Here is a 21816-nt window from a genome sequence, read left to right on the forward strand (position 1 = left end):
GGGAATTGGGATGTAAGAAAGTAGGGTTATGTCCATATGTTTATTTTTTTCAATTTCACTCTTTTTTTAAATGTAATTCTTAAAATAATTAGTGATAATCGTAGAGTAGGTAATTAGTGTAATTAATTTTTAAGTTTTCGCTAGGATGTATCAGTGATTTCTATACCTCAGCGGTATTTCTCACATGAAATCTTGTCAATCTCACCTCCAAGCAGTAATTTGCATCTCTCTAATCCATGGGTAACCTAATTTTTATTTAGGTTCCCAGTTCCTCCTCAGCCGTTTTTTTGCATTTCATAGCAAAAGTCTTTGATAATCAATCAGAATTAAGTTACCAGAAGTGCTAGCCATCATTTCTCTTTCATCTCCTACTGCTTAGTAATTCTATCAGCACTGATCATCATTTAATCAGATGCATGCGGCAGATGAAGGTAAGTGAGTGAAAGCTATTTTTTCACTCTCTAAATTTTGGTTTTTGCATGCCTTTCCACTCTCAAGTAGGATTTCAATTGTAACAGGTAAATCAGCAGTTATATTTTAGTCTTGAAAATTAATTTTCTCTCTACTCTGTGGATTGTCCTTCAACAAGGGTCATCACAGTTTCATTGTTTCTGAAGAGGCTATGAAAACTTATTTTCTGTAAGTTCAGAATCTTTAATTTTTGCTAGGACACATTCCATCTCATAATAAACCAGTCTGAACAACCCATGACATTGATTTCAAGTGTCATTGAACTCGGACCTAAGTAATAGCTTCAAACTTTACTCAGTTCTTAGAATCAGGTGTTGAAATATTCACCATTATGTGTGGCGCGACTATAGATTAATTTTTTAAGTAAACGAGTTTTTACGATGTCAGTCCCTTAACCTTTGGAGTTTTTTAATAGGTAATAAACTGGAAATGTATCTAATTTTTACTTATGTTTTCTCGTTGAAACGCTTACAAGTGAGCTTCTCACATTCCTTGTGCAGACAGCCTTCACCATGCAGTATCAACAGTGCATTGCATTCTTTTCTCTACTTGAAATAGCACATTGAGAGCCAAAATGTAAAACCACTTATCTCCACCGCAGTTTTTCAAAATTTCCGTTCCCATTTTATTTTGTCAAAGAGAAAAAAGCCAACTTTTTATAGCCAGAAATTTATACTGAATATTGTGCTAACAGAGAAGAAAAATAATGGACATGGACTAGTTTTCTAAAAATCTAGTAAAATTAAATTTAAATTTAATAAAATTTCTAGTAAAATTAAAATATGAAGGGAATTCTGAATTCTCATGAATGGAGATACTTAGTTTTGCACTATTGCCATTAATAACTAACTGTTTTCTGTGCTGGAAGTAGCAAGCCTTTTCAAGTCCAGTTACTTCAGAGGAATGAAACAAAAATTCCACTAACCATACATTTTTGCCAGCCCTCTTATTTTTCAAACAATTGGCTGTTTGTGTGGTTAAGTTATTGCTACCCTACTGTCTGCAGCTCTCTTGTGCAATTGTAACTCCTTCATATCGTTTTTACTCATTTTAAAGTTGCACTCTGTCATTACTCTCAGGTTTAGATGTCACTGCATTGGGCTTTCACATTAAGAGAAGCTGATGTTTAAATCAGCGTGATGAATAACTTTGCTGCTCTTCTGCTCATTGGTATGTATAATGTCATCTTGAATTTTTTTTGGGAGTCGACTCTTGCGTTTACAAATAGGTCAAGTTGTGGAAAATGCAATAGTGTATTTACATAAACGTAAATAGCATATTCATGTACCTCAGGCACAATCTATGTTTTCTACTTACAATCTGGCTTCTCACGACTGCTGGAAAGCTGTCTTATCTTTTGAAGGAAAATTTGATCATGAACAAAATTGAAGGAAGAAAAAAATATAAATGTGAAACTTAAACGAACGTATCTCCTCAGCTGAGTATAAAATAGATAGATAGTCTGTCTACTTATTTTATTTTCGAAATGCACATTTACTAAACAAAGCATGAGAATTCATTGGTGGCCAACCATAAGCATGTGCTTGTATGGTCAATCCAGTTTTATAAAATAGATTAAAGGGTATCAGTTTCGGCACAAAAAAAAAAGAGAAGAAAGAAGAAGAATACCTACAGCAAAAGAATAGGTAAGAAAATAAAGAGAGAGAGAAAAAGAAACAGGAAAAAAATAGAAGAAATTCAAATTTTAGAAGAACCGAAACAAATAACGACTGACAGTATTGAATAGTCAAAGAGGTGATTGGCTGATTGAACTTATGCATTTTCGATTTCAGTTTGAGTGCACTGCACTCATACTTACGTTATTAAAGAAACAAACATAATGGTAACATTTTAGATACCAACCTATAATCTGCATGCCATTTTATGACTGCACTAGATACAGCATAGTCCATAGGTTGCAAAGGGGCCCATATTGGTATCTTTTGATCTTTGGGAAGTGTTTTTTTTTGCGTTCAGGAAAATTTTGCCTCTCTTTTCTATTAAATGATTCTATTTAGTGATTTATCTTATTCTAGTGCTTGTCTATGAAACATACGAAACGGATGCTTCTGAATCGAGCACATCATGCAGTGGAGTGAAATTTTCAGCTCTGAATGGCACTATAGCTAGTCCTTACTACCCATTCAGGGCTGCAGGGAATATAAGTTGCGATTGGACAATAAGCTCACCCACCACTGGTGATTTACAAATTAAGTGAGTGAAAATTGTATAATTCATTATGGCTTCAATTTATTTTTTAGTTCGGGATGAACAAAATGAAATTCAGCAGGAAAAAGGAGAGACAAATTTGAGGTTTGGGGGAAAATTCAAGTGTGCAAATAAGTTTAAATGGCTGCAATTTTAGAAGATGTCTCCATACTTTTCTGGAACAGCGCTGAGCTTCTTAAAAAAGATCAAATTAACATGCCATATAATATTTTTTTCATTTTTTCATTAGACTTGCAGTTTCACTCAGATATTTGCTAGAATTTTACTGTTTGCACGAGATATGAATCAGCACGGAGAAAAAAAGAAAAACCTTGAAATGCCCACAATTTTCCGGACATGCGAGCAATTTGGTCTTGACTGGCAAGTCACATGGTTAAGAACTATTTGCACCCCTGGAAAAATTGAGAGACAACATCAAAAGTAATAAAATCTATCATGAAAAAATCTTATGTTTCAACAATTAAACTTGGAAACCATGTCTCTAATTGCACTGTTCCAAAATTTCTGCTCCTTCTTTATTTTGCGGGAGGCCAGCAAGCCAGCTTCATTGTTAAAAATTGCCTCTTTTTTGCTCTAATACGAAATATTTTCAAGAAATTACCTACATAAATTAGTTCCAAATAAGAAGAATGAATGATGGCAAGATTTTTGCAATGTTGCAAATTGCAATATAAGGGCTCTGACTGCAGCCATTTATATGGTTAAAAAAATACCTCATTTTTAAAATAAACTTTTGTGAAATTTTGCTTTTTTGTCAGTATCTAATACATCATTTTACTGAAAATTAGTCAACTTCTTCTCCTGTTGGGTTCAAAAACACCTCTGTTACATATAATCACCGTCAAACTTTCTGCAAATTGATGTATTTTTCTTTAAGAAGGTAAAGGAGACCCATGCATTTTGAAACACTCTAATCGAGACTGAGTCGCCTCAGTCAGGGGAAACCAAGAAATGTCAGGGAATTTTGATAAGTCAGGGAAAACCTTGGAATGTCATAAAAAATGACAAGAATATCAAGGAAAAATTGTTAAGTCACCTTTATTTGGTCTCTATTTAGAATGGAGTGGGTTGCTCGTTTTGAACAACAAATTTTGGCGGACAACTATTCACCATCTGGCATTTCTTCAGTTGTCAGGGAATATCACCGAAATGTGTCTGGTAAATCGGGGAAATGTCTAGAATTTCATTTTCTAATTTCTGTGGCAAGCCTGTATTGCAATGTGAACTTTTACCTCAGCTCTTAACGAGCGAATCATCATTTTCTATTTTGAATTTTGAAAGGGACACATTTCCCACAGAGGTTTAAATCCCATCCTTCAGCTCATGTCTCTCATTTTCGAAGTGATACATGTGAGGATTTTTCTCTCGCAGTGTTTTAGATCTGAACATCAACAACGATGGCCACTGTGATTCGAGCCCTTGCTGTCACTCGTGGCTCGCTCTACCATCCTTCACGAGCAAAGCTGGCTATGAGACTTATTGCAACAGTAACCCATTGCACCAACAAACAATTAAAGTGTCAAAGGATGAAAAAGTTACTATACGTTTCCATCAGGATACATCTCAAGTTATGGAATCAGACGGCTTTGAGAAGCCATCCGGGGCTCCAAAACCGATTAACAATGGGTTCTTACTTCAGTACTCAATTTTTCCAATCCTTGATTCTGGTAAGATTTTTCTTATTCCTCAATGGAGAATTTGCACGCAATTTCTATTGCTTCATCTGAAAGCGCTTAAAGAACTGATTTCACAGTATTTTTCATAATTTTTTTCTGATATGGGAAATAGTATAAAAATAGATTTAAATGTGAGAAAATGCACCGCCTAGTGACGTCATCTGGTGGCACTTCCCATTTAAACACACGTATTTTAGCAGATTAGATCATTTTGTCGTATCTTCTCGAATAATTGTTCAATTCATGAACCAAGGGTATCCTCGTGTTCAGTTCACTCAGTAGTTTCCAATTGAACACGAAATTCATGAAATTTCAGACACCTGCAAATTCTCTATCGACTCCTAAGATATTAACGTTTTTTATTTACATTGGGTACGGGAACTTCACATTCCCAACTCACAAGAAAAACAATAGTCTGCTTGAGTCAAATTTCGTACTACAATGGTTTTTGGCAGACTTTTCATTTAACCGGGTTACTTCCCATTCTGTGTTATTCAAAGTGTAAACATCTATCAATAGTTGAGCCGAAGCGCCGATATGGAGGTTTTCATATTTTCACACCCCAAAAACTGTCACAAAACACTCAGTGTGCAATTTAACTCAAGTGAATTATTGTTTTTTTATGAGCAGGAAGTTTGAATTTACACATTAAAAAATGTTAATATATTTGATAGGAGTTACTCTCAGTAATTATCGTACAAATCGTTTTCTAGGTGAAACTTTTATGAGAATACGTGCATCATAGTGCTTAAATTCAAACCTTCTCGAGAGGTCCAAAAACAAAAGTAAGGAAAAAACAATACCACAATCAATCGAAAAGACCAAATTACAATAGTTAATACATAGCAGAAAAAGAGAAATAAATTAAAATTAAAGTCTTGGGTACATACTTATTACACTTAAAAAAGTGCATTAAAATAAATAGGAAAGAATGACATCAAAGAGATTAGGTAAAAAAATCTTAAGTGGGAGAAAAGTGACGTGGAGCCAGGTCTTCGGTGATCTACATAATACTCAGTTCCACACCCTGTTGACTCGAGTAGGAAGCTCTTCCATTGTCTGGCTAAGCTCCACCTTGCAGAATTGAAACAATAATTGTATGCGGATTTTAATTGACGAAATTGCCTCCACAAGTGCTGTACTGAGTGAATATTTGATGTATTTTTTTTTTTTTTTTTTTTTCTTTTCGTTCTCTCAAAATTTCTTTCTGTCAATAACCGCACTCAGAACAAGGTTGCTTCGTCTCCTGCGGCTCCAGAGTCAGAATATTTTATCTTTATGAAATGGAATTTTAAGTATATATTATACATCCCAATTTTTGCAGTATTTCAAGCTCGCTCTTATGTAAGAATGTAGTGCTCTCTCTGTTCATACAATTGTATCTATTTCCAGCCATTGGACATATCGTACTTACGAGGCATCATTTCAACAATCATGAAAAGTTGAAATATCACATTTAAGACTTAGTGTGACTCCAGTGTTGTACTTTCAACTTTATTGGAAGCCTGATTTTATTTGTCATTGATTTTTTTTCTTTTCAGCGAATAACTCACAATCCCTCTTGTTCCAAGAAAAATGTGGTTTCGACATGTTTCAATGTAATTCAGGCGAGTGTATCCCCAGTATTTTCCAGTGTGACTATGTGAAGAACTGCAATGACAATTCTGATGAAATGAACTGCAACAGTAAGTTTCTGAACATCATCAACTAATTTTAAATAGTGGCGTGGCGAGTTTTGCAATGAATCATTCAATCTGCCATTTATATACCCGGAAAAGAGTCAATTGAAGCGCTGGGTGCAGAAAAGGCATTTCTCGGTTGAAGTATCTCAAAATCTCCGCTATCGTTTTATCCATTATGATTAAATCAAATGTATATATATTCTTTATAATTTTACAGTGCTGAAAACTTTAAATTCGCCTAATAGTTTCCTCTCTAAAATCAAAATTAGTACTGGAGATACTGAAACACCACAATCGAGAAATGCTTTTCTTGCACCTAATGCCTCATTTATCAGAATGTTAGCAACGAACACCCCAGTAATCAATTTTTCACCGTAGCTTCAAACGGGAAAATATCAATTGTCCGGACTCAAGCTTCGCTTCTGCATTTAAAATTAAAGTATTGTTTTTTTACATCTAATACCCTGCAAGTGTCTGAGACTATCAACCTCGGATTGCATGGCCAAGAATTAATCCATGAACCTCCTGAGTAAAGAACCTTTCAAGAGACAGAACCGCTCCCTTGCCCTCCTTTTTCTCATGGAAGTTTCAGGACCCAATAGTGGCAGCAACATTGGATGGAAGAGGAGCTTTCACCAATTTTTTAACGATCTGATTTTTTTGAAAACGACCCAAAAATGCATATAAACACAAAACCTTGCAGTTATGACTTTTCAATGCTCATGCAGCGTGCGGGAGTCCAGTATGTTTCGAGCCCCCACAGCCATCTGCGCCTTTGCATTGACTGTAAGCTACAAGTTCTTACAGAAAATAAAATAACTGTAAAATAATCATTTACACTTAATTTATTTATTTACTTCTTTAACTGGATATAAAGTGTATTTTATATGCTTATTCTGTTTTCACAAATTACTCATGAAATATATCCTACAATAGTCTTCACAATTAAGTTGATTGATAATTTAAAGGAAACAATGAGTATTGAGTAGGAAGTGTCCATTGTAATTTACACCATTGTGCTTCACAATCTGCGTATTATTATTTTTTATTGAACGCTCAAATCCTTTTTTTCGTGATTCAAATTTTTTGTGAACAGCGTCTTTCAGCGGATTAGTTGGCTGAAATCAGCTTCAAGGATTAATTCCCATTTTAGGGGGTCAAATATACTTGCTTTAATCCTAATGAATACTGTCCAAGCAAATACATGTGACTAGCAATTTTTTTGCATTTTGTTTCAGTGGAATGCTATGGAAAGAACCAAGTGCCATGCGGCCCACTTCAAGAAGATGGCTGCTTTGATAATGCCACTCAAAGGTGCAATGGGGTCTTTGACTGCCCTTCAAAAAGGGACGAATCAGATTGCCACTACAGTCAGTCGTCTTGTGGGCTCAGGTGCTCTAACTTAGCTTGTTTTTCATTTGCTCAGCGGTGCGATCGGAAACCAGATTGTGCTGACTACAGTGACGAGTTCAACTGCAGTAAGTTTTTGACAGAAGAAAATATACCTTTATTTGAATTCAAAACTACTCCCAACTAATTTTTTCCAAAATGCAGCTCTATTTTTTCTATTAAATTAGATCCATTTGATGTTTCGTTATTGAAGATGTTGAAAACCGAAATATACCAGAATCTTCAAGAAAAACTTGAATGTTCCATTCATATGTTCTGTTTCTCCTGTAATAAAGAATGAAATAATCAGCAATAATAAATCCAAGATGCATTGTACCAACATTGAGGGACTTTGAGGACAAGGCGCATAAATGCAGTTTTTGAAAAAATTGAAGTATGAATGATTTCAAATGAAACTAGTCTTGATGCACATTCTGTGAAAAATTATCTCCCAAATTCCAATTTTTAAGCATCTAAAAGTCAGTTTGAACTTTCTTTTCCTCATAAGGATCCATTTAATTTCGAAGCTTCAACATGTATCTCTCAAAAAAGTAAGAACTGCTTTTATGCGCCTTGTCTTTCAAGTCCCTCCATTATCCTTTACCGCCAAGCATGCGATTTGCTGATGCTCCATTTATTTATTCATTCATGTATTCATTTTTTTTTATAGATTTATTCATTCATTCATACATACAACAAACAGCTATCAGTCTAAAATACCAAGTTCACAAGTGTAAGATATACACAGTAAAGAGCATATGTAGGGCTGCCACGTTAGGAAAAACTGGAAAATGTCGGGAAATTTCCAAAGTCAAGGAAAACCTGAAAATGTCAGGGAAAAATTCTTAAGTCACCTTTACTTATTTTCTTGAATGGCTTTGACAATTAGAACCACAAATTTTGCATGAAAACTATTTCAGGCTGGGGCATTACATGCCCCAGACCAATATGATAAGAGCATCACTCTTATCATACGTTCTTTATTCTCTTTTATGTCACTTATTTTAATGTTACCTTTAATACTAGTCGATAGATACCTTAGATTATATAGGTAGTGGCGACATTTGTACTTTATCAATAAAGATCTTAAAAAAAGAAAAAAAAAAAACTATTTCAAATCATGTCTTTTTTTCCATCTGATAAATTTTCAACCATCAGGGAATTTTACGAAAACGTGTCAGGAATATTCATTTTTTAAATTTTGCGGCCCTGATTTTCAGTAACTGCAAATCTCCGTAAAACACGGGTCTTGTCCTCCATTGAATTTTTAGAAGGCAGTGAGGACAACATAACTGACCAGCATGATGAGAATGTAACAAGAAGTAAACAACGATCGCAGTAAGAGGAAATCTCAGCTTAAAGGAAGGATCTTGTCCTTAAGTGACGATCGAAAAATTAAATAAACTCATTTTTTATTATTTCTGCCCTTGCTTCTTTTCAGAGTTCTGTGAGCCAGGTAAAGTTTTATGCAATGCAGATCCTGGAATGAATGAATGTTTTAATCCTACAACTCAGAAATGTGATGGTATACCTCATTGCCCTTTTGGTGAAGATGAAATTGGTTGCTGTGAGTATCAATCTCCTCTCCAGTTTTTTCTCTCTCAAATATTCTGTATAATTCCTGGAAATTTTACTATTTTCCTTTGAGAGGGTATGGTTTATGACGTCTAATAGGTTTTTTAATTTATGTATATCTTTGAATTTTTTTCAAATTATTTAATCTTTGAATATCCTTGAGTTTACTAAAATGCACCCAAAATTCTTTTAACTTCTAATCATGTGGCAATTCAGGAGATGACAATTGCTAAGGTAAAAGAAACTAAAATGTACCCAAGATTCTTTTAATCGCACAACTCGAAAATGTGATGTGGCATACCTCATTGCCCACTTGGTGAAGACAAAATTGGTTGCTGTGAGTAACGTTCTCCTCGCCAATTTTTTTTTCTCAAATCTTCTGTATGATCCTTGGAAATTTTACCATTTTCGTTCTAAAAGGGTAGAGTTCATGACGTCTGTCAGGATTTTGAATTTTTGTAGGTCCTTGAATCTTTTTCAAATTTCTAAAGCTTTGAATATCTTTGAGTTTACCTAAATGTACCCAAGATTCTTTTAACTTCTAATTATGTGGCAATTTAGGAGGTGACAATTGCTAAGGTGTAAGAAACTAGAACATTATTTTAATTTTATTTATTTATTATTTTATTAACATTTTATGAAGCCTTGAAAAAGAACTGTTTATGCATGGACTACGAAGATCTATCTTTTTAACAATCCAGATTATCCTTAACTGTCAGGGAAGTTTACCAAAATATGGCAGGGAAATGTCAGAAAATTTCATTTTCTAACATCTGTGGTAAACCTGACTTTCATTCCCAGCGTTTTTTCCATTACCATAGTCACCTATCAAGTCATACAACAACAAGACTGCTACTAAGTCATGTTTGATGTTGCCAAGTGTTACTCATGGGCAAAAGAGTACTCAAAAATTTAAGCGGCACTTTTCAGTCAGAATTAATAACAAACTAAAGATGATCTTCATACATTCCTTATTCAAACCGACATATCTTTGTCAATTTTTGTTACATTAAGCTGATTTTAGTCTTAAGGTGATTCGTCAAGATGTGGTCGAACTGGCATGCGATATATCGCATCTTTTAGGTCAATAATCTTGGCAGATTTTGAATTTTCAGCAAAAAAAAGGACGATAGCCCCTGCGCATGAGCCTGAAGAATCATTCTAAACCCAAAAATCGGCAAAATTCAGAGAAATGAAAGCGGGATAGTGTTTGGAAAAAAACCTCGCATTTGATACCGAAATCGATAGCTGAATCGAATGCGAGGTTTTTTTCCAAACACTATCCTGCTTTCATTTCTCTGAATTTTGCCGATTTTTGGGTTTAGAATGATTCTTTAGGCTCATGCGCAGGGGCTATCGTCCTTTTTTTACTGAAAATTCAAAATCTGCCGAGATTATTGACCTAAAAGATGCGATATATCGCATGCCAGTTCGACCACTTCTTTTGAGCTTGACGAATCACCTTAATTGATTTCTTTCAATATCTTCTTTAAAACGAAACCAAAATCAACCGGATAGGTTGCTTGGTTTTTGAGGATTGGGCAGGGAGGGATGCAAAAAATGTTTAGCCTTCTATTTTTCGAACTTCATTTTTTGGATTGGCCTTTTCATTTAAACATCCATTGTTTTCCAAAATTTTCAAAGCCATGACTTTGTTTTTCGTCCTTTATTCACAACTTGCTGTGATTTTGCGAGAATTTAATTGTAAGTTTTAAAGAAACTCCTGATTTAATGCTGACCTTCCCGATATTCACAGCCTTTTCATTTTTCACGCAAATGGTCGATCAAAAGATCCAGAACTTATCTGAAATAGGGTTTAACAGTGCGAAAAATTATGTTAAATTAAGTGCAAAGGATTTTCAATCAGAGTGATTAAGATAGTCATAGCACAAAATTTTCTTAATTTAAAAAAAAAATTACTTTTTTCCTCATTGTAACTGACTCCTGTCATGAAATTTGAATCTTCTCACGGTTTTCTTACTTTTGTATGTAATTACCATTTACTTCTCAATCGAAGCTGTTCCTTTTTACTGCCAGCGCAACTTGTCCTTGACTTAACTGAAAAAATAAATTCTTTTGACAGTTCCAGAATGTAACCAGAGCATCAGGTGTGCAAGTGGGAAGAAATGTTACTTCAAAAGTCAACGATGTGACTCCATAAAAGATTGTACTGATAACTCAGATGAATACAATTGTCCAAATAGCCCAGTAAAATGTGATGTGGGCAAACGAATTTGTGATAACGGAAACTGTATTCCCTCTCAACTCTGGTGCAATGGTATCGACGATTGCGGTGATGAAAGTGATGAAACAACCTGTTTCAGGGTAAGTTCTGAATCTTTTCCCGATCAGATAAATAGTCATCTTCAAAGCCTGTTGAAAGCTTTCACCAAAGAATCTGGTGTTTGCGTTGTTAGTTGCAGCTTTAGGAAACCATACGATCAGAGTTAAAAATTTCTATTCTTATAAAAATTTACATTTGTAGAGACACTTTGATTAAGAAAGACACACCGTGATGCGTTTCAATGTTGGGCAATCTAACAGTTTGAAGTTTTATCCGAAACCTAAAACAGGGTTCATTATTAGCATATCAGCATAAAGAATATCTTTTCACGCTAGTATCAGAAAATTCCCTTGTTTCATTATTCTTCAAAATTATATTATTCTTGCTTTTTTTTTTCAAACTCGGAAGAGAGGACACTTCCGCTTTAAGTATTACTGACGGGCCACAGGCCAAAGTCAGTAGTACACACTATCTTGCTTGTTATTCTTGCTTTATAATTAAAATACTATTCTATGTTTCCACTCACAAAGCATGTCAAATTTTATGAAAAGCGGAATTGTTTTGTATCTACAGGATGAATATCACCAATGACTGATCCACTGCAAAACCCCTTGCTGTTTCTTTCTTATTTCCCCATTTTTCTTGTGCCTATGGGATCCAACATGCTAAACATTTTTTTCCCAGCACCGGCCATGTCCAAGTTCAAGTTCTGGTGTTTGTATTTGTGAATGTTAATTTTTTCCCATGGTGTTAGTTAGAATCTATTATTGATGTGCTTTTAAAAGATAGGGGGAATTTGATGTTATGTTTCTTGGTCCAACAATGAGTCACAACTGCTGACCTTTCATTTTAGCTTTTTCAATTTGATTTAAATGCTCGCCTACTTTGACCCTTACAATCCTACAGGATTGCCAGATGTGGGCTTTTCCGCATGTTTTTCCAAGTTTTCTATGACCGGTGCTTCAATACTTTTTGAGAACATTTTGTGCTGTATGCATTTCCTGTTCTTAGCGTTCTGAGCTTTCTCATAATGACCAAAAGCCATTGTAACTAGATTTTACGGACTTCAGTCTAAGAATTTTCGATCAATTTTTTCAGAACACATTAATTGCTGCTGCAGTGATGGGTGTCCTTCTTTGCGGACTCTTGCTAATAATAGCTGTAGCATGCACTTGCCGCCTTTACAGTTTGCGGCTAAGCCATGCAAGATTCCATGTCTCTCCACATTTAACCTCAAGGCTAAGGTTTGTTCAAAGATTGTCACATTCTCAATTACCAAAGTTAGTAATTATACTTGTAAATTTTTGTGTGTAACCAGGTACTTTCTTGATTGCTAACAGGCTAAAAACTTGAATTAAATGGCTTTCTCTTAATCATGTATTGTTTATCATTACAAATTTATAATTCAGCCTAAAATAGGCTGCTCAAGTATCACATAAGGTATTTGGACCGACTTTTTGAACCCCCTTTTCCCCTGTAAGACATCAATATGACAGCCTGTCACCTCCCGTTTCAATTGCAAAAGACTTACCTGACATTCCCCCAGAGAATAATTAAAGTTCTCAGTTCGAAAATTACCCATCTCAGAGAAATGAAATTTTTCAAGAGATGATAAAAACTGCTTAACATCCAGAAAAGGAGTGTTTCTACACAAAAAGGTAAAAATCGAAAGAAACACAAGGTGGGTCTTTTTTGAACCAAGAGACTCAATAAAAAAAACCTGGAAAATAGCTGAAAAATTTCTCTTTACTTGAAAATATTTTTTTTAAGTGGGAGGCTTACCTACACAAGAATGGGCTTATCAGCCCCCTCTTGCATCTGACGTAATATTTGATCAGCCCCAAAGCAATAGTTTTTATATAATAATGTAATTTAAGCCCATAAATTAGGAAATAATTAAGACTAGAGCCTAATTTTTAAACCAATTACGTACTAACGAGCCAGACTTTTGTATTAAAGTGTCAAATTAAGTGTAATGAATGAAAAATGAAATTCCTCAAACTTTTATTTCCGCAATTTTTTTGTCATATTTGATTTTAAAGGAAGATTCATGAATTAAAGCATACTATACTTGTCTATCATACTGCGCAGAGGAGTTAATCCAAGATATGATTTTTTTTTCCTTTTTATGTCGTGGGGCAATGCAGGAGAATAAAATTACAACCTGAAACATTAGGATTTAAACACTTTGTAACATCCATATCTTCATAGGCTTCTTTTCTCATGAACAGCGAGACATTTTTTTGACGCTTGATTTGTATGACTGGAGTGGGGTTTGACTCCATTGGAGCTCGCTGTGAGTTACCTGATGATGGCCATATTTTGGCGGAAATGATCATAGCATAAGAGGGAACGGAGATGTTGCATGTGTGAGGAATTTGCGATTTGACTATTGATTCTTATATAAAAGTTCGCAAGAAACACGATGGTGCCACTGGTTTTCTCTAAAATCAACTCCCAAGCTCAAAAAAAGCTCTCAAGTTGAGGCCAAAATGGAGGGGATATCCCACGCTATCCTGAGAGTCCACCTCTACATCAAGACAAACTCTCCATGCAAAGATAGGGAGCAAATACATTGACAGGGCTGCCACTTTCTTTGGAGACTCTAAAACTGAAAATAGGCATCACTGCTAATGTATTTGCTCCCTATCTTTGCATGGAGAGTTGTCTTGATGTAGAGGTGGACTCTCAGGATAGCGTGGGATATTCCCTCCATTTTGGTGTCAACTCGAGAGCTTTTTTTGAGCTTGGGAGTTGATTTCAGAGAAAACCAGTGGCACCATCAAGTTTCTCGCAAACTTTTACATAAGAATTAACAGTCAAATCGCAAATTCCTCACACATGCAACATCTCCATTACAAAAGAGAAACCCAAAAGAACAGGTAACATTAAACAAGTCTAACTTAATTTGTATGTCTGACAGGTTAAATCAGTCAGGAACTTTGCCGCCATTAATCGATGATGAGTTCTTCCATCGAGAACCTCCTCCTGCCTATTCAGTAGCAATTGGAGACTATCCACCTCCAATCCTCCAACCTCTGCAGCCAATGCCTCCACGACAATTGAGTCATGGGAGACGTATCAGAAGACTCGGATCTAATCGAAGATATTCTCGAACTTATGGAGTTCGGCAGCACATCCGACAGAATTACCCGGTATCTGAAGCTAGTTCGTCACTGATAGTTACAAGGAATGAACCTATCATCAATAATTCTGCAAACTGTGATAAACCCCCAGAAAATAGTGAAAGAGTAGATTTAAGCTCGAATTCTAGTTCCAATTCGTCACCGGCACACGGGAGCACCAATTTATCAAGTTCCTCGACCAATCCAACAGAGAGCACTGTTTTGCTCCCATCGTAGTTCTCAAAATTTAAATTCTTTGAGTATTAAATTTGCTCCGTCCAGCTTTGAGGAATGTTTTATTTTAGTATAAAATGTTACGTTACTTATTTTACTAATCAGGTACAGCTTAAGTTACACTAAGCATCACATCAGGTATGCGCATTATTTCACACACATGGATAATTTGTTTCAGTGCTATTGTTCACCGTCATGTTATAAGAGGATTTTTGACAAAAAAACATGTCCTACTTTTAATGTCATCAATATATGACTTGATAACTGATAACATCACCCGTCAGTATAATTAATGTTTTCAAAAATGAGTTGAAAGAGGGAAACAGAATTTAGTTGTCAGAATGCTTTAAGTATTGGTTCAGTGACATGTAAACCAACCCTGCTTTGTTTTGTCACACTGGGAACAAATCTAATTCGCTTTCCTGTATCACAACCACATCACACCCCTTCTCAATTTTCAATCTTTTCCTTTACGCTTCCTCAAGTATTTTGATATGCACACATACTAAGTAATATGAAAAACTAAGTAAACTGGCCACTAAAATGTTAATTTTTCTTCTGCATAGTGTCTTTGATTTTCACAAGAAGTGCAATAATCTTCAGGAACTCCTTTTGATTTTTAAGAATGTTTTTTCAATTACTTTTTTACTTTTCCTACTTTTCAAAACTGTTGTTTAGATTGCTGCTTACTCCTTGACTACAGGACTAGTTTCTGTTATGTTTCTTCAGCTTTTACAATTATTTTCGTACTTACTATGTTTTTATATTCTTATTTTATTACCCAGAAAAATGCTGAGAAGAAAAAACTCAATCACCCATGATATGTATATTACTTTCAAAACTAATCAAAAACAATGAATGATGCACAGTAATTGAAGAGTTTGCCCATAGAAGGGCGTCTTTGAAAAATATTTGTTTTTTTTAAAACTCATTTGAAGCTCTGAGAAATTGGCTATGGACATATTGGCCTTTATTGCCGCACCAAAGTGTCAGATCAACATTATATTTTATTTTCAAAACAAAGATCAATCTTACAATATGCCCTTCTATAGGGGAACTGATCAATCAAAAAAGGTAGTTGCCAAATGGACACCTCTTGGTTGCAGCTCCTCAAAATCTGAGCTAACATTTCATCTGTTCTAAGGAAAGTGAATGCATTTATTTTGTTGAAACTCATACTGAACATTCTACATATTTGTTTTCATAATGTTCCAATAGATATAATTCAGAAAAATCACCAGTTAGTCTTTTTCATACAATTTAAATTAACAGCAGAGATTCTAAAACTCTGCAACCAAGAAGTGCCCTTCTTGCGCCTAGTGCCTCAAATTTAATGATTTAATACTTGAGTGCATGGCACTTTAGTTGCACCATTCGCATATTCTTAAGTCATAAAAGTAATTAGAAAGGTTCGAAGAAACATAAGAATTTTTAAAATCTGGTGAAGTCCATTATAGACTGGAAAATCTGAATTTTCTAGATTCCAATATTATATATCGATGGATGAGAAACGATACCACCAATCTATAAACTGACAATTTTGCAGGAAGAAGAAAAAAACTTGGCCATTTTTGTAATTTTGATGTTGTAATTGCACTTTTTAATACATTACAGTGTTAATACAGCGCTTTCATGCAAAATTGGGAAAAACTAATCGTGTATACTGTACTGTACGTATACTGTAGAAGCAGCAAAATCGCTAACTCATTTTCGCCAAAATTGTCAGTGAGGCAGTATAGTTTCTTAGCCCTCGATATTGCTGGTTTTGCCATGCCACCATCATCAGTACTGCCGTGCTAAGGAAGAACGCCGTATGAACCTCCAAGCGTTGCTAAATTTTCTCTGATAAAATACAAATTTATTGGGGAAATTGTAAATATTTTTCTTCCAATTTTTCAGACTATTTTGTTCGCAATCTAATCTACAATATCTGAAAATTTCAAGGAAAAATATGCTTAAACTTTGTCAAAAATACATGTCTTATCTAGGGAAATAAGGCAATTCTCGAATGTTCATACGGCGTTCTTCCTTAGCACGGCAGAGTATTCAGTCAACTGATCCAGACTCTTGAAATTCTTAATTGTTGTTTTGCTTCACTAAAGTTGCACAAAATCGTAATACAATATGTCAAGTTTAAATCTTCATTTCCAGTAATAGTAAAGGGAGTCACCGCCCAATATTTATTTATTCCGAAAGCCTAATGAAAATCCCCGGAGCTTCCTTATCACTGTCAATTGTTGGATTCTGTTTTTATACCTGCAGAATCCAAGATCATTTTAGGATAATTTTTTAATATAGCATGTATTATTTTTCTTAAAGATTTTGTAATTACCATCATTTGGTAACTCGTAAAGTTACTTGAAAGTAAGCTTCAATAGAAGATGAGGCACTTTCATGAACATATCTTTCCTTTCATTTTTTTTAAACTGTAATTTATATCAATAAATTATCCCATCCCCAAGTTAAAAATCTATTACATTATGTGCGGAGATGATTTTCGTACCTATTGTTTTAAGAGAATGCTACACCTGAAAGTTATGTAAGAGCGGCTATTTATTATGTCGTAATAATTAAGTTCTACCGCTAAGCGAGTAATTTGTCTCATTCATGACCATGCTCTCCACATCCAGGTACCCAACATGGATTGCTCAACAATTATTTGTACAGGTTTAAAAAATTAAATTTCTGTTAGTTTAAGATTTCAAAATTAAAATTGTACATGTTTTCCCCTCTTTTTGCTGAAAACGTAGGTAAAAAGAGTTAAGTGACGAATTTTTGAAAAGGATGAACCGGTTATAGTATTTCAGGTGAGGTTTGTGTTACATTAAGGTGGAGAAACACCTTTAAGTAGAAGTAATAACCGTTTTCTTTCCAAGTAACGGCCTAATTTTATTTTTTTTCTTTTAATTTGTCCTTCATTATATTAATTGTTAAACATATTCTGATAAATTTTTTTCTCTCTCCTCGAACCAAGCTAAACATGTATACATTTTATATTATTACCTAATCGCTGCAGTAAATTTAATCAACTTTTTTTATAGTTCTATCAAAACTGTCATGCGAAGTTTATCCTTGAGTGTCATGCATTTTGATGTCAATTCAAATCATAATAGGGTACACCTCATTCAACTTTTTAAGCTGTCTAAAATATCTTTTCATTTCATCCAATTTTCAGAATTTCCTTTTTGTTAAAAAGAAATCCATTTGTATCCTTTACGAAGACATCATACACTTGTCTCTACAATTTGCATCACACCACTTAGCATTTCATCCCCTTATTTTTAAAAGAGATGCATTCATTGGAAGTTTTTTTTTGCCTTGTGAACAGTTATAAATTATTTTCATTTTGTAAAGTTACCATTACTTTTATGAGATTATATACCTTTCAAGTGTCATTTTAATTAAGCTGAATTATCGTACTTATGCAACTGTATGCCTTGTTTTGATCAGCACGTATTAAAGTCTTTTTCATTCTTTTTACAAAGTAATAAACGAGGAAAAAGACTTGCACATTAGATGAAATGATTTTTCATCGGGAAATGAAACTGTGATTTGACAGTACATTTTGTTTATCATTTTTTTACTCGTATTTTTTTTATTTTCATGAATTTTTTTAACTTTACAAGGAATTTCCTAGACTAACTGTAGCAGGAAAAATTATTTCAGTAATTATTTATTTCGATGTGTGATTGTAACCTTGCATCACAGTTTGTCAATGCTGCTTGTATTTTTATAAGAAGAACGGTCCCCTTTGTTGCAGGAGCACCCCTTATATGTTCCATGAAATATTAGGCATGCCTGATCCCTTCCAGTAATGAGAAATGAGACGAAGGGCTGTATTCAAAAGATGTTTCTTAAACAACTCCGCACCTTGGGAGGTCCCATTTGTGATCAAGGGAGGTTTACAGATGCTTTGAAGATGATATCTTTAATCGACAATTTTTGCAAATCTCAAGTCAAACCCATCATTATAACTCTGAAAATGATTTTTTCGAGGAATTACCAAGATTTTCTGCCACCAAAAAATGTGTAGTTCAACAGATAATATTTTGCAAGTTTAGTATACTTCAAGTCAGGTTTGCACCTACCTTAAAGTTTGTCCAAATCAAAATAGTTTTTCTTTCGTATTTTACAATGTGTTGTTTTAGGCTTCCTCAGTTATAGTGTTAACCTGTGGGTCCTCCTGAGGAGAGGAGGTGTTCAAAAAACGACTATGATACAGCCCCTAAAGTCTGACTCTTCCAAGAGGGGAATAGGGAAAAAAGGCAAAAGTCGGTTTGAAACCTTACCTGGCAACCGAAACGTTCACCTATCACACAAGAGGCAGCTATCTGCCTCGGTACTGGTAATGATCGGTAAATTGGGGTTTCATAACCAAAAGGCTCAAGTCAAAAGGACTAAGACACGTTACATAATTTGTTTTTTTCGATAAATCATAACTTGGCTTTTATAAGAGAATCATTTTCAGCTGTTGTTATCAAAAGCCAGATCAAATTCTGCTTCTAATCTTGTTTGTTTGTTTGTTTAGACTTGAACAACATGTATATCTGATGCTATTTATGAAACCTGTGAAACTCTCATCTCACTTAAACTTAGGAGCAGTTCATAAACTACGTAATGCTCTTACGATACGGGAGGTTGTGAAACCTACAGTGCCGATTTTTTGAAACTCTAAGATGAAAATTTGATGCAAGTCTGCAATTTTTCATCTAAAATTCTTTACCCAATGCCAATTTTGAGGGGGGTCAGCCTCAGAAGAATGTATTTTTAGAAAGGTGTAGACTTGTGTTTCAGGTGTGTTACGAGGGAGGGGGAGGGGGGTTCACAAATTCCGAGTCATAATGTTATGTATTTTATGAATGGCTCCTTAGCAAGTACACATCCAACAAGTAAAACACCCAGTTTCCACTCCTCTTGCTGTCCACTCATGAAGCATAAAATTGATTCTCCGCTAACTGGCTATTTTTACCCTTCCTCTCTGAAGTGCAGCATTTTGTTGAAATTGTTATATTTGTATTTTAATTTTATTTCCCTGTAAATTCATGTAATTTAAAAAAAAAAAATCGAAAATAATAAACAGTTATATTTTTACATTGTTAACATTTTACGTTGATGAGTGTTTTTTCTCTTATCTGCCAATCCTTTTCTTCCTATTCCTTCAGGCCTTTTCATTCAACACTTCAGAATAAATTTCATAGACCTATGGATTGCATTTTGCAAAAAGGAATCAAGAGCATTCCAATGTTGCTAGAATTGTGCAACTTACATTCTTTGCAAGAAGTGACTGAAATCATGTGGAAACTTACATTTACGAAGGTAATTTTTGTCTCGAATTCATAGATTACTGGGAGTAAAGATAAAAATTGTTCTGGTGGGTGATCCGTTTATATTTGCAAAGTAAAAAAATTGCACAATATTAGCAACATTCCTTTTCCTTTTTGCAAAATGCAATCTAAATAAAAAAGGCCAAGAAATTTTGCCAAAAAAGTGCATCAAGCAATTAATTGTGAACGCTCTCTCACTTTTCACAAAAGGAATGCACGTAAACTCTTTAAATATTTTCTTTTGCAAATGACTCTGTCTTCACAGAGGTCTCTTCAATTCTAAATTTGAAATCGTTTTTATTAAACGATTAGTAAGTTTGTAATGAATTCTGTCGTAAAACTATAAGTGTTCATTTTACACGAGTGTCATAAATAAGTAAGTAATATGCCGTTATATAGATCAAACATTATGCACCCGTAAAAAGACTGTAAAAGTCTATAAGCTCTTCAGAGATGATCGGAGAAGTTTCAAGTGCTTCAAAAAAATTCCCGCAGTTTCGAAACTACATCCGCTCTTTTGAAAATTGCGCCTCAGTGATAAATTCAGCATGCGCTGTCGTAGTTTCCAAGGTTGCCAAATGCTCGCAACAGTACCGACAAATTTTTTCCGTCTTATCTCATCTCAAATTCAGCTCATGTATTATGTATGAACGGACACAGTCGGCCAATTTTTTCCTATTTAACCCGGCATGAGTCTGTCCAGTTCGAGGCGTCCTTTCAACTACAAGCTTCAAATAGACACGAAACTTCATTTCGGGCTTTGTAATTACCTGAATTACCTGCATACCACGCGCCGACAATGGAAGATATAAACTTCGTCTGGCTCTCCGTCTCCCGCCCTTCCCCCCTCCCGTACTTCAGCTCAGCTATTGCGTCGTAACACTCATTCGGGATGATGATAGTATGTTATTGTTTTGATTACGCCGTGCAAGCCTTTAACTCGGAATCGTGCAGTTCGTAGTTTAAATAGTATTTTTTGCGGTAGAATTTGCGCTATTATGTGATTTTCTATTACAAACAAAGTGGAACTAATCAGTGTTATTCGTCAAATGAATGTGAAGTTCTCAACTGCTCATCAGGTATGTGAAAATCCTAAGTAGGTTATCCTCTTGTTTTGTAATTTCAGATATCACTATTTTTTCAGCAAGTTAATCACAGATTACTGTGTTTCAGTTTGATAATTTTGTTCGCATGTCAAGTTCCATCTTAATTTTAGGTGAAGTACGCCTGAAATAGGGTAATTCATGCCCTTTGGGAAACAACCTCTGTTTGACTCGAGATATGTGAGGTTGACCAGAGACGATGAGAATTCTTAGATTAAACAGGTAGCTTGTGTTGTGTGTGTGAACATTTATTAATTCGATTGCACTATTCTTGCGCCCAATGTACTTCTAATAGAATCCCTCACGACATCGTCTGTTTAAACACTCCTATATGTAGCATATTGATAACGTGTTGACATATTCATTAACCGTACTGTCATGGGAAGCTCCCTAGCTGATGGAGTACATAAGTAAGTCTGTCCAAGCTGTATATCCTAGCCATTGCCTCCTGAGAAACTGTACATACCTTTCGCATTTGCAATATTTGTCACCTAAGTCACCTGAATCCCTGTGTTCAATATATGTGTTCGGTCACTTTTCTACCGCAAGGAATGTTGCGTGATAGGTCTGTGGTGGATAGTTATTCATGTTGCCATGGCTTAAAATGTCCATTAGTCTTTTACCTCGGGTGAGCAGTTAGTTCTGTTGGCTAACTTCTTAACCCCTTTTATGTAACTATCCATGGAGAGGTGATATGGTAGTGCTAATCATACTTACCTCTCTC

General features: G+C 34.9%; 1 protein-coding gene across 1 annotated transcript; it reads left to right on the forward strand.

Moving 5' to 3' along the window:
• The first annotated feature begins 5 nt into the window (after nt 1-5).
• Nucleotides 6-19772, forward strand: LOC109043691 (low-density lipoprotein receptor-related protein 12). Its single transcript, XM_019060987.2, has 10 exons — nt 6-431; nt 1551-1641; nt 2508-2685; nt 4072-4367; nt 5918-6061; nt 7297-7536; nt 8889-9014; nt 11106-11347; nt 12405-12550; nt 14230-19772. Exons 2-10 carry the CDS (start codon nt 1611-1613, stop codon nt 14666-14668), a joined length of 1842 nt encoding a protein of 613 aa, XP_018916532.2. The 5' UTR covers nt 6-431; nt 1551-1610; the 3' UTR covers nt 14669-19772.
• Nucleotides 19773-21816: the final 2044 nt, after the last annotated feature.

The sequence above is a fragment of the Bemisia tabaci genome, chromosome 6 (assembly GCF_918797505.1).
Source record: "Bemisia tabaci chromosome 6, PGI_BMITA_v3".
NCBI classification, from domain to species: Eukaryota; Metazoa; Arthropoda; class Insecta; order Hemiptera; family Aleyrodidae; genus Bemisia; species Bemisia tabaci.